Source organism: Choristoneura fumiferana, chromosome 29 (genome assembly GCF_025370935.1).
Source record: "Choristoneura fumiferana chromosome 29, NRCan_CFum_1, whole genome shotgun sequence".
NCBI lineage: Eukaryota > Metazoa > Arthropoda > Insecta > Lepidoptera > Tortricidae > Choristoneura > Choristoneura fumiferana.
In genome coordinates this window covers 2850182-2862705 of record NC_133500.1, presented here as the reverse complement: position 1 = coordinate 2862705, position 12524 = coordinate 2850182, and the positions used below count along the sequence as shown (strand labels likewise).

General features: G+C 36.0%; 1 protein-coding gene across 1 annotated transcript; it reads left to right on the top strand.

Moving 5' to 3' along the window:
- The first annotated feature begins 7797 nt into the window (after window positions 1–7797).
- LOC141444097 (uncharacterized) lies at window positions 7798–12011 on the top strand. The gene is made up of 2 exons (XM_074109531.1): window positions 7798–8780; window positions 9481–12011. The coding sequence occupies exons 1-2, from the start codon at window positions 7950–7952 to the stop codon at window positions 9502–9504; spliced, it is 855 nt and encodes a 284-aa protein (XP_073965632.1). The 5' UTR covers window positions 7798–7949; the 3' UTR covers window positions 9505–12011.
- The last annotated feature ends 513 nt before the right edge of the window (window positions 12012–12524 follow it).

Below are 12524 nucleotides of genomic sequence, written 5' to 3'. Positions count from 1 at the left end.
GGTAGCATGGAGAATAGTTGTGTTGCTCTGAATAGGATCTCTGGTTGAGTTCGATACGCGTCAGTTCTTACAGTTACAGCGACAGTTCTTACAGTGTGGAGTGGAGGGACTGTATGATCACACATTTCTTGCTTAAACGTAGCCATCAGAAGGTCGAGGGTGAGCAAAGTACAGTCAACGTCATAAATAAGTGATCACATTTGTACCTTGTCACTTGTCACGTCATGCTCGAAAAGCTTAACGTCATACGAAATTGTGTAACGACTGAAAGCGACAAGGTACAGAAATGATCACTTATTATGACGTTGACTATACCTAATTGTTTTAGTTCGCTGATATATGGACCTGCGCAAATTACCGCCTGATTCAATAAATTATTTTTGGGGTGCCTGAGGTCTTCAATTACTTTATCTACTTGCATGCTAGTTTCCCCGCTCGTCTGAAAAAAAAACAAATACTTATGTAAAAAACTTTTTGAATAAATGCTTTCTTGGCAGGCTATAGGTAACTGTTTTAAACCCTGACTGAAACTACTAAGAATTCAACTAAAACGAGACCCGTTTATTCGTTTAAATTTCCGTTCAATAAATAAAAATAAATGGCGAAATAAATTTATTTTCAATTTAGATAAAGCGAAAACTATTTCGGTAAGGAGTTTTACTTAAGTTATGTTAAAACGGAAAGATGAGGGCATTGCGTCGCGGGATTAAAGCTGTCTTACGACACACGAAATGGATCCGACACGACATTTTTTTTCACTTCTCAGAGAGTCTCTTTTAAGAGCATTAAAATGTTATTTTAGTCCTACTTTAATCACTGCATATAGGGACAAAGGCTCCTTATTAGTCTCCGGGACAATTTTTTTTTTAATTTACTTTGGATACCCCTGAACAACCAATCATGGTGATTGCGAATGGAAGATTATAGCCAATCCTTTCATTTAAAACACTCCAATGTGTGTATGACGACGTCAAAAGTTGGATTTAGGAGAAAGTTGGATTCCTGCTAAAAAAGGGCCATTCCTTTTTTTCCGTGATTGTGTACAGACAATTTTTAGGGCGTTTTCAAGTTTGAATCTGTTGGCTAAATATGCAAGCATTTAAAGCGTCACTTTGTAAAAAAAAAGAAATTTTGACAGTCACGCACTCAGACGCTCGTTTTCCAGCGTCAAATCTGATCACGTGACATATAGCGATAAAGTTGAAAATGATGAGCTTTATCGCTGGAAAAAAAATATTTTCAATTTCGGCAAAAACACTGTTTTTTTTCGTTCACTTCGATTCCTTTTATTTGTAGCACATGACTGCTACTAAATGACACAAAAACAATGACAATCACATTCAAAATGGGGTCACGTGACCAGATTTATCGCTGCAAACGAGCGACGAGCGCCTGCATGTGGCCGCACCTTAAGTTTTTTTTTTCCTTTTGAGGCAAGGAGCCCTTGAATTGTAAAAGCACCTAATGTCATTATACTCTGGCAAAAATCCAAGGCGTTACAATTTTAACTGGATAATGCCATAATAGCACAATGTGCACAGTTTTGCTTTGCCAAATATTGGACTGCAACGGGAGGGTTTTATATTGGATCGGCCCTCTACAAAAATCGTACTATCCTATTCTTACTAATTACACATATTAATAAAACATAACTCTCCTTCGGATAGCCGGGTAAAGAAGTGTTGGGATACTCATTCAGAGAGCGGAATTTTCATGGAATTTTCTGTCATAGTGACTCCTCGCTTATCGACTACCTAAATGATGTCGATATATTAGACTTTAAATTAGATTGTCGTAAACTTATCATGTTATGTAGAGCGTTATTTTTCCGCATACAAATGGATATTTGACTGTAAAAGAAGTGGTTTAAAACCGGAAAATATGAAAAAAAAAAACATCTATTTATTTTATAGAGACATTAATGGAACACTTTTGTTCTATTGGGTATCGATATATCTATGTGTATCGGAAGTCGATAAGTAAGAAGTTACTATGACAGGTCCAAAAATGCCATGAAAATTCCGCTCTCTGCACATTATGCCTAGATAGATGTTTTGACTCAGTACAGTACCTAGTAATACGCCAATATTAAATGTTCAAAACTGTCTAGGGAGGGAAAAAAACTATCCCTATGATGATGAGTGTATCTATAATATAAAAGTGAACCGCCAGAACGGGAGAAAAAAACGAGACGGAGCAGGATGGCGCTCTACAACACCACTTGACGCGTTTCTCCCAAAAAACGCATTATTTCTCTGGAATTTTAAAGCAATTCGATTCTTTGACCTTGGGAATCGCGAAAAACTTGAGAAAATATGATATTGGGTGCGTACATTATGTATATTAGTCAAATAAAATCACAAGTTCGAATTTCGAGCTAAAAACGAGCGATCTATTATCTATGCTGTGTTGCCATTCAGGGAAAACAAATCTATTCATTATCCTGCATTGCAGTCTGTAAAGCTCTTTACCCATTCATTGCCGCGCGCCAGATTACGCTGGGATTAGAGTCATGAATTTTGGTATGTAGATAGCTGGATGTCTGAAATAACACTTAGGCTACTTTTATTCCAATATTCCCACGGGATAGTTGTTCATAACGCAACACGAGAATTTTGTAAAATCCCGGAATTTCAAAATTGTAACTACCAGATCGAATAGTTTACGCGTGCGAAGCCGCGGGTAAACTAGTTATAATATAAATATGAAAGTGAGTGTGCTTAGTTGTAGATTTGTTACAAATAACAATTCAGTTATTTAGGACTTTGAATCCATAGTGTTAGTGTTACAAATTATAATCTTATCGCAATGCTTAGTATTACTTAGTATTTTATAATTAACTACTGTTTACGCCTCGCTCAGCTGTTTCCACCAGAGATGTGCTGTGCGAGGATGTGTAAATGAAGCGCTTCTATTGGTTAATGAAAAACACATCCCTCGCAACACATCCTCGCACATTATTGGTGGAAACGCTGCTTTACGCTGTCTCGCCTAAAGAACTCAACTGATCGTGGTGAAATTTTGTAGTTTGAGTTTTAGTTGTTGTGGGTTTGTGTTTGAGTTGATAGTTTAATCTTATAGTTTTCGTAGGCGGAGTCGCAGGAAAAAGCTAGTGAAAAATAAAAGGTGGTAAGTCAATGTTCAATGTCAATGTTTTAATTTATTATTATGTTGATTTATTATGCTTGTTATTTTACGTATACTTAAAAAGTAGGGTTTTGTGTAGAAACATTATTTACGAGTATCTCCAATGTTGTTCTCTCGGTGTTATCTCCAAAGTGAAAATCAGAGTGTTTAACGTGACATAAAACCCATTTTCCCGTCGATTTAACTATCAACCCTCGCTTGTGTCTCTGGTGAAATAAACAGCTCATGTAAAATGGCACGTTATATGCACTTGTTGTAAAAATTTACAATTGGTACATTTTTCTTTGTTCCCTAGAAATCTGATGTACGAAAACTTTCCACAGCAAATGTTAGTCTGGGAAAAATGTTTTTTATAAATCACCTGAACTTTTCTCCGTTTTTCTAATTAGAAATATGAAATAACATTTTCTTTAAAAGCCTAATGAATCTCCCCTGCTAATTAATCCATTAAGCTTATGATTTAATCATTGATAATGAACATTATGTATCTACAAAGCTGTAATTTCGACGTATGGAATTTGATATTATACGGACCTGTTACACAAAAGTCGGTTTCCAATATTATTATATTTATGGAGTTCGTCAAAATGTGCGGCTGAAATGTGAAATTCTGGTGTAAAGATTTCCAGTTCGATATATAATAATTAGAAACCTTTGATAAATAGGTACATTCGCTTGTTTTCTCCACCACAAACCACCAACGAGATGGACGGATGACCTTGGTTAACCCTTATAAGGCCCCATTTATTGAAGCATACTACCACAGAATCAAAAGCGGCTATCGAATACATACCTGGCAATAGTAGATTGATAACCAAGGGTGGAAAGTGACCCATTTCACCTGAGATATTTCTCAATAGATAGATATTTTTCAATAGTTCGAGGGGAAATGGGTAATTTGATCCGAGTTAGACACTCTACTTTTCATTTCGACTGTGAAGAAAGTAAAATAAAAAAAAAAATGAGAATACGTAGTAATAAATTGAATTTCAGTATTTAGTAAGTAAATTGAATTTACTTATATCCAACCTCCAACGGTACCTTTTCGTCCTGGCCACTTGCCACGGCCGACTTTAAAAAAAACGAGTTGGTCACGACCATGGAGCTTATACCTACAAAACTGGAGGTTTAACGCCGAACGAAGAAGTTTGACCTTTATTACTTATTTATATATTCTATCTCTTTCTTTCACATTTCACGAATGACTTCCATCTCTTTCTTAACCTAACTAAAGAAAGAGATGGAATATGTTCGTCACGTAATAAACATTTTTTTTTTGTTTCAAACGGATGTTCGGCGTTCAACCTCCAGTCAAAGTCAAAGTCAATATCTTTATTCAATTAGGCTACAACAAGCACTTATGAATGTCAAAAAAAATCTACCACCGGTTCGGAAAAACCTCTGCTGAGAAGAATCCGGCAAGAAACTCAGTCAGTCAGTGTTGTAGGTGTAGGTATATAAGCTCCTTGATTACGACGTGCAACTAGATGGCCATGCCGAAACGTGAAAAAAAAGTGCCATTGACGTAACTCAAATATATTCACCTCCGTGGCTAATCGAAAAATAAAAAAAAATACTTTCCACCCTAGAGATGAAAACGCAATTTTCCACCCGGCTATCTACCCATAAACAAACTTTCCGAACTGGAGAGATGAAAAGGATATTTTTAAAGCTAGTAGTATTTTTAATAATTACAATGAATAGAAATAAAAAATAAATAGAAAATAGAAATCATTTATGCGTGACAAAGTAGCGTAGCATGACAAAAAGATATTCAAAATTTTAAGAAAGTTGTATGTCACGAAATGGTCCCCAATCAGCAAAAATTGCCGGTCTTGCGAACGGCGCTGTTCTTCCTTTGGGACCATCTGTTCATCATACATTAAAATAAAACCAATTATTTGTGAATATTGTAACTTACTACTAAAACAATAAGGTTGAATTTCCAAATCAATGCATGTGGTCGATTTAGCGACCTTATTAAGGGTTAAAGTCGCGGGTTCACGGTGGATGCAAGCCGCTGCCAACCGAGGCAACTGGAGGTCTGTGGGGATAGACATCCAGCAGTGGGACGTATATAGGCTGGGATGATGATTATGATTATTTTTGTAGCACGTTGTCACGAATAAATTTATCTTAAATTTAAAATTTATGACGGTGGAAGCATTCTACACTTCCACTGAACGTAGATATAGTTTAGATATAGTTAGTGTTTAGTATTGTAACTAAGGGACCCCATACATCCCCGTATTTCTTTTATTATTATTTTTTGTATTTTTTTTCTTTAATTGTATAATATAGTTTTTAAGTATTTTATTTGTAATTATATTTTTATGAAAAAATGACTTTCTGCCAAGTTTATTGCGGCGCATTCTTCTTGGCAATGATGGTCTTTCCGAAAGCGCTGATAGTTTAAAAAAATGACGTGTAAAAGTGCCCATTGCGGCCTATTTACTGAATAAATCATTTGAATTTTGAATTTTGATTTTTTTCTTACTTTCCAACGCTTTGCGAACCTGTCGAATATTAGCACCGTAGGGAATGGCTTTCAAATATATCTCGAACTAGAATTCTGAGTGAAATTCGTGTAAGAGTTGAACGTGAAATGGCTTCCTTTGTGACGTCACGCTGGAGTGTTACCACCTAGCGGATGGTGTTATGCAAATAAGCTGAATTTTATTTTAAGTACCAAAATAATAAGTAGCGTTTTAATTAAACAAAAGTAGCTCCTTCATCATCGTCCTCCCAGCCTATATACGTCCCACTGCTGGGCACAGGCCTCCTCTCAGAACAAAAGGGCTTGGCGCCATAGTTCCCACGGCGGGCCAGTGCGGATTGGGAACTTCACACGCACCATTGAATTGCCTTCGCAGGTTTGTGCAGGTTTCCTCACGATGTTTTCCTTCACGCAAGCTCGTGGTAAATTTCAAATGTAATTCCGCACATGAATTACGCTATATGGATATTACGCTTATCTCAATATACATTCCTAAATATATTCAAAAATATAATTAGTTCGTCAGTTAGATTTTCAAAAATTGTCGGACAAATATTGTTACTTTTGTCAATTAAACAATAAATTATGGACATAATAGCCGGTTAAAGTTACGTGCGACACGGTCACGAGCCCTCACTCCCAAACCTTGACGTACTTCAACTTTGTATTTTTTTTAATTGACTAAAAAACACATGTCCAATGTTTTCTGATAGGTAATCTAGCCTGATAGATTAAGGGGCTGTTTCACTACAAATTAATTAATTTTAACTGACGGATAAATTTAATCAATGGATGGCGAAACAGGGGGTAAATAAAATATTTTTTTACCAAGCAATCTACCCACTGTAAATCAGACGTCACCTAGTAGCTTTTTTTTATTCGACTGGATGGCAAACGAGCAAGTGGGTCTCCTGATGGTAAGAGATCACCTCCGCCCATAAACATCTGCAACACCAGGGGTATTGCAGATGCGTTGCCAACCTAGAGGCCTAAGATTATGGGATAGCTCAAGTGTCAGTAATTTCACCGGCTGTCTTACTCTCCACGCCGAAACACAACAGTGCAAAGACTACTGCTTCACGGCAGGATTAACGAGCAAGATGGTGGTAGCAATCTGGGCGGACCTTGCACAAGGCCTTACCACCAGATAAAACCAGCTGCTGCTGTGCTGCTGCTGCCTGCTTTTTGCTATTGTAGCTTTTTATAAATAAGGTTTAATTTTAAATTAGTAGCATGACAGCATGCACATTTCTGCATGAAGCCATCCAACCGCCAATTCAAGCGCCATGCATTCACGTGATATTGCCGAACAGTGACATACATACACCAAACTACTTCACACATACACAAACTACTTCACACATACAGAAACTACTTCAGGCGACAGAGTGCTACTATGTTCCAATATTAACAACTAAAGAGACATAAAGATACGATTTTTGTCAGTTCTTCGGGGATAGAAGGGTTGAGTGCTATAGGCTGAACTGAAGGTCGTTATGGATATTTTAGAGGGTGACTGAAGAAGATTTAGGCAATTTTAAGCAAGAACTTACCTTAGTCAAAAAAATTACTAACTGTAGCTTGGTAGAATAAGCTGCTTAGGCCCTTAATTTCTTTTTTTTAGAACATTTCAAAATTATCTGGAAATTGATAATTTTACTTAAAACTTGACGACTCTTCCTAACACCCCTTTTAATATTTAATATGATTTTCTTTTGAGTGAACTGATCCGATACACAGATGAAGTCGCAAGAAACATTAGAGCACCAGAAATAGCCAAATAATCTGCTTAATGTGGTAATTAGGTAAGTATTAGTTCATCTAATCTCTATTAATTAATGCTTATTTAGATTCCGAGTTCATAATCCAAATAATTCACTGTTGAAACGCATTATACCAAATATTGGTAATAATTACCTGTAATTAAACATACATTTCCTTATAGCCAAAATATTACAAACCTTCATCTTCGATCATTAAGCATAAATCATTAGTTATAATCCCAGCCTATATACGTCCCACTGCTGGGCACAGGCCTCCTCTCAGAAAGAGGGCTGAGCAGTAGTTCCTGTGTCATATGTAGGTGTGTAAGAGGCTTTAGGATAATCCATAGAGTAAGGTTCTAGCAATAAACCATAGAGATTCAAGATGGAGTTCGTACAGAAATATGTGTTTTATTTAATCGCAAATGAATCCTAATTAATACCATATAATACATGGTGTCAGGTGTAAAACCTATTTTAAACAAAATCCTAGTGTGGAAAAAGAAAAATAACTATTAATCCTAGTGTGGAACTGATTAAAAATGGGAGAAAAGGTTCAAAAAGTTATCCAAGGGTTACAGCTCCCTGTTGGCCAAGGTGTGTGTGATGCAGAATCTTGGAATAGGTTTAGGCAGAGCTTCGAGATTTATCTAACAGCTGCTGGCCTAGAGGATGAAAAAGAAGAGAGAAAAATTGCAATATTTCTGTCCTGTGTGGGAGATGACGTTTTAGACGTGTACAATGGCCTTGAGAAGATCAAATCATGGAAAGAGTTGGAAACAAAACTTGATGAACACTTTGGAACTAAAACCAATACGGTTATTAACAGCTATAAATTCTTTAACATGAGACAACAACCTGACGAATCAGTAGAACATTTTGTAGCCAAGTTAAAAATAGCAGCAAAGTTATGCAAGTTCGAAGATGAAAAGAGGTTGGTAAGAGACATGATAGTGATAGGAATATGTGACATGAGTGTCAAAGAAAGGCTGCTTAGAGAAACTGATTTAGACTTGGAGAATGCAATAAAGATATGTAAGGCTGCGGAAGAAAGTAGGAAGCAGGTCAAGGAGTTTGAAGCCAACGAGAAGGAACATGTTAGCTTTATAAAGCAAGGAAGATCCAAGGAAAATAGAAAAACATCCAAAGTAATTAAGTGTGACAAATGTGGAAAAGAACATGAGTTAAGAAGTTGTCCAGCATTTGGCCGAAAATGTTTACTTTGCAGTCGGTACAATCATTTTGCAGTGATGTGTCGGTTGAAGAACAGAATGGAAACCAAAGCTACAGGGAAGGAAAATTACAAGAAAAGAATAAATGTGGTTCAACAAAACGATAGTGACAGTAGTTCTGAAGATTATGTAGTGGACACTGTAAGTAATTTTAGTCATAAGTTGCAGTGGTACGAAACAATTAATGTTGAAGGATTAGATGTGAAGTTCAAACTGGATTCAGGAGCTGAATGTAATACCTTATCACTGAAATTGTTTCATAAGATAAATAACAATGTAAAACAGGGTTGTGTGATGGGCAAATCTACTATACTAGTAGTGTATAATGGACAAGAAATAAAAACAGTAGGTAGTGTTGATCTTAACTGTGTAGTCAAGGGTTGTCAAATATTACTTAGGTTTTGTGTAGTAGATTTGCCTATACAACCTGTGTTGGGTTTACCGGACTGTGTTAAACTAAACTTGGTCCAAAAAATAGATAGCATCTCTTTAAAAGATAAACAAAAGTTTGTACAAGATAATATTGATGTCTTTACGGGACTGGGTGATATAGGTACTTACAGTATTAAATTAACCGAAAATGCACATCCAGTTGTAAAACCAATTAGAAGGGTACCAATAGCAATTAAGGACAGACTAAAAAATACCTTAGACAGTTATGAAAGCAGGAACATAATTGAGAAAGTAGTTGGTCCTACAGATTGGTGTAACAATCTTGTGATAGTGGAGAAACCTGATAAGTCACTTCGGCTTTGTTTGGATCCAAAAGAGTTAAATAAAGTTATACTAAGGGAAAATTATCAAATTCCTTCCCCTGAAGAAATTTATCATTCCCTTGCAGGCAAACAAGTGTTCACAGTATTAGACATGAAAGATGGATTTTTCCAAGTGGCTCTGGACGATCAAGAAAAGCTGTGCACCTTTGGAACCCCTTTTGGCAGATATAGGTTCAAAAGAATGCCATTTGGAATCTCCTCAGCGCCAGAGGTAATGCAACGTATTAACACTTCTATTTTTAGTGACATACAGGGTGTAAATATATACTATGATGATTTGATAATAGCAGGAGACAATGAAGCAGAACATGATAAGATCTTAAGTGAAGTTATTAAAAGGGCCAGAAAGTATAATGTGAAGTTCAATAAAAGTAAAATTCAATACAGAAGTAATTTTGTTAAGTATGTCGGACTGCTAGTATCAAAATCAGGCATTAAACCTGATCCGGAACATGTGAAAGCTATTCTGGAGTTGAAAGAACCAAGAAATATAAAAGAGCTGCAAAAATTCTTAGGAATGTGTAACTATCTAAGTAAATTTATACCAGAGTATGCTAAGACTACAGAGCCACTTAGAAATTTGTTAAAAAAAGATGTCATTTGGGATTGGGGACATACGCAGGAACAAGCTTTTAATGATTTAAAACAAAAAATGAGTAGGGCACCTACTTTAGCTGTTTTAACTAAAAATGGAACAGTTACATTACAAACTGACAGTTCCCAAAGTGGATTAGGAGCTTGTTTACTGCAAAATGGCAAACCAATATCTTTTTATTCTAGGTGTTATACTGAATGTCAACAAAGATGGGCACCTATTGAAAAAGAGTTGTTTGCAATTTGTTCTGCAATGGAAAAATACCACCAGTTTGTCTATGGACGTAAGGTTATTATAGAAACTGATCATAAGCCTTTAGTGGCCATAATAAGTAAGGACATAAATAAAATTTCTGCTAGGTTACAACGCATGGTTCTCAAACTTTTAAAATATGAGTTTGAGATTAGGTACATTCCAGGGTCAAAAATGTATGTTGCAGACTATTTGTCAAGACATTTTAACACAAAAAATGCCAAAGTAGAACCAACTTTAAAAGAGTTGGTACATAGTATTGATTCAGAAACAGTGTATGGGCTAGAAAAAGAATTACAGATTTCAGCAAGTAAATTACAAGAGTTACAAAATTATACTTTAAGAGATGGTAATCTACAACAAATTATCTTGTGGTACAATTCAGAATGGCCAAAAAATGATAGAAATATATATGGCAGAGAGTTAAAAAAACTTTATAAGTTAAGAAATTGTTTAGTTGTAAAAGACAATATAGTGTATTATGGGAACAAAGTACTTATACCAAAACTTATGAGAAAAGAAATGTTGTCAAGTGTTCATGCAGGTCACACAGGGGTTGTAAAAAGTAAAAAACAGGCCAGAAAAATGTTGTATTGGCCGAGTATGTCCAGAGACATAGAAGAGTTTGTGTTGTCATGTAAGTCATGTGAAAAGTACAGGTCTTCAAATAGTAAACAGCCTCTCCTTTCACATGACCTACCAGACTTACCATTTAGTAAAGTAGGAATGGATGTTTGCCAGTACGCAGGAAAGGAATATCTTGTCTTAGTAGATTATTTTTCTAAATGGATAGAAGTGTCGTTTCTGAGAAATAAAACGGCTGGTAATATAATTAATAAGTTAATGAAAATATTTAGTGCTCATGGAATTCCTAGGCACATAGTAAGTGATAATATGCCATTTAACAGTTTTGAATTCAGACAGTTTGCTCATAAGTATGATATAGAACTAATCACGTCTAGTCCTCACTATCCAAAGTCGAATGGTTTATCGGAGAAAGCTGTGGGCATTGTAAAAAATATAATGAAAAAATGTGTTGAGGACAAAAGTAGCTTTGATATGGCCATGTTAAATTACAGAATAACACCAGTAGCAGAATTAGAGTACAGTCCATCTGAGATGTTGATGAGCAGGCTGTTGAGATCAAACTTGCCATGTGCAATGGAAGTCTTAGAACCTAAACTTTGTAGTAATGTAAAAAATCAGCAATTGTTAAACCAGGAAAAATCAAGGACCAATTATAACAAAACTGCTAGGAATAAAAAGTCATTTAATATAGGAGATAATGTAATTATTCAAAGTGTGCCAGGAAAGACTTGGTCACCGGGGAAAATAGTAAGTAAAGCTAATGGTCCTCGATCGTTCATGGTTAAAAATGAAAGAGGGAATATTATAAGGAGAAATGAAAAACACATTAGGCCAAGTAAAAATAATTTTTATGTACGAAATAATGGTGACTTGGAGGATCAGACTGTTTCTCGCCGCTCCTTACCCATTATTTTAAGTGCAAACAATACAGAGGGTCATGTCTTAGAGCAACCAGGGACAGGTCGAACCACCAGGTCTGGCAGAGTAGTAAGGAGGCCAACATATTTGAATGAGTATGATCTAAGTTAGTTTATATTTAGTGTACTAAATATACATAGGGGGGATGTGTCATATGTAGGTGTGTAAGAGGCTTTAGGATAATCCATAGAGTAAAGTTCTAGCAATAAACTATAGAGATTCAAGATGGAGTTCGTACAGAAATATGTGTTTTATTTAATCGCAAATGAATCCTAATTAATACCATATAATACAGTTCCCACGCGGGCCAGTGCGGATTGGGAACTTCACACACACCATTGAATTGCTTCGCAGTTTGTGCAGGTTTCCTAACGATGTTTTCCTTCACCGTAAGCTCGTGGTAAATTTCAAATGTAATTTCGCACATGAATTCCGAAAAACTCAAAGTGCGAGCCGGGGTTTGAACCCACGATCCTCTGCTTGAGAGGCCATATAGGTCAAACCACTCTGCCACCGCGGCTTCGCTTTGCATTTTTACGAAAATGTGAACTACTATGTGAAAATATCTAATTATCTGAGTGTTACAAACAATGCCTAACATCGTTTTAAGTAGCCTTCTGAACCTAATCTAACCGAGTTGTTTTTTGCCCGGACTTATAAATCTAATTAGCTCTTTTTTTGCGTATATTTTGACATACAAATTGTAAGGAACCTTGCTAGTTTTCAACTCTCTTTTGCGCAGTTTGATCTACAATG

What these genes read in the sequence shown, in the direction of transcription:
- LOC141444097 (XM_074109531.1), top strand. Translation starts at nt 7,950, where the DNA reads ATGGGAGAAAAGGTTCAAAAAGTTATCCAAGGGTTACAGCTCCCTGTT. An exon ending in AAGATTATGTAGTGGACACT is followed by an intron (nt 8,781 to 9,480) that starts GTAAGTAATTTT and finishes ATTCCCTTGCAG; the next exon opens with GCAAACAAGTGTTCACAGTA.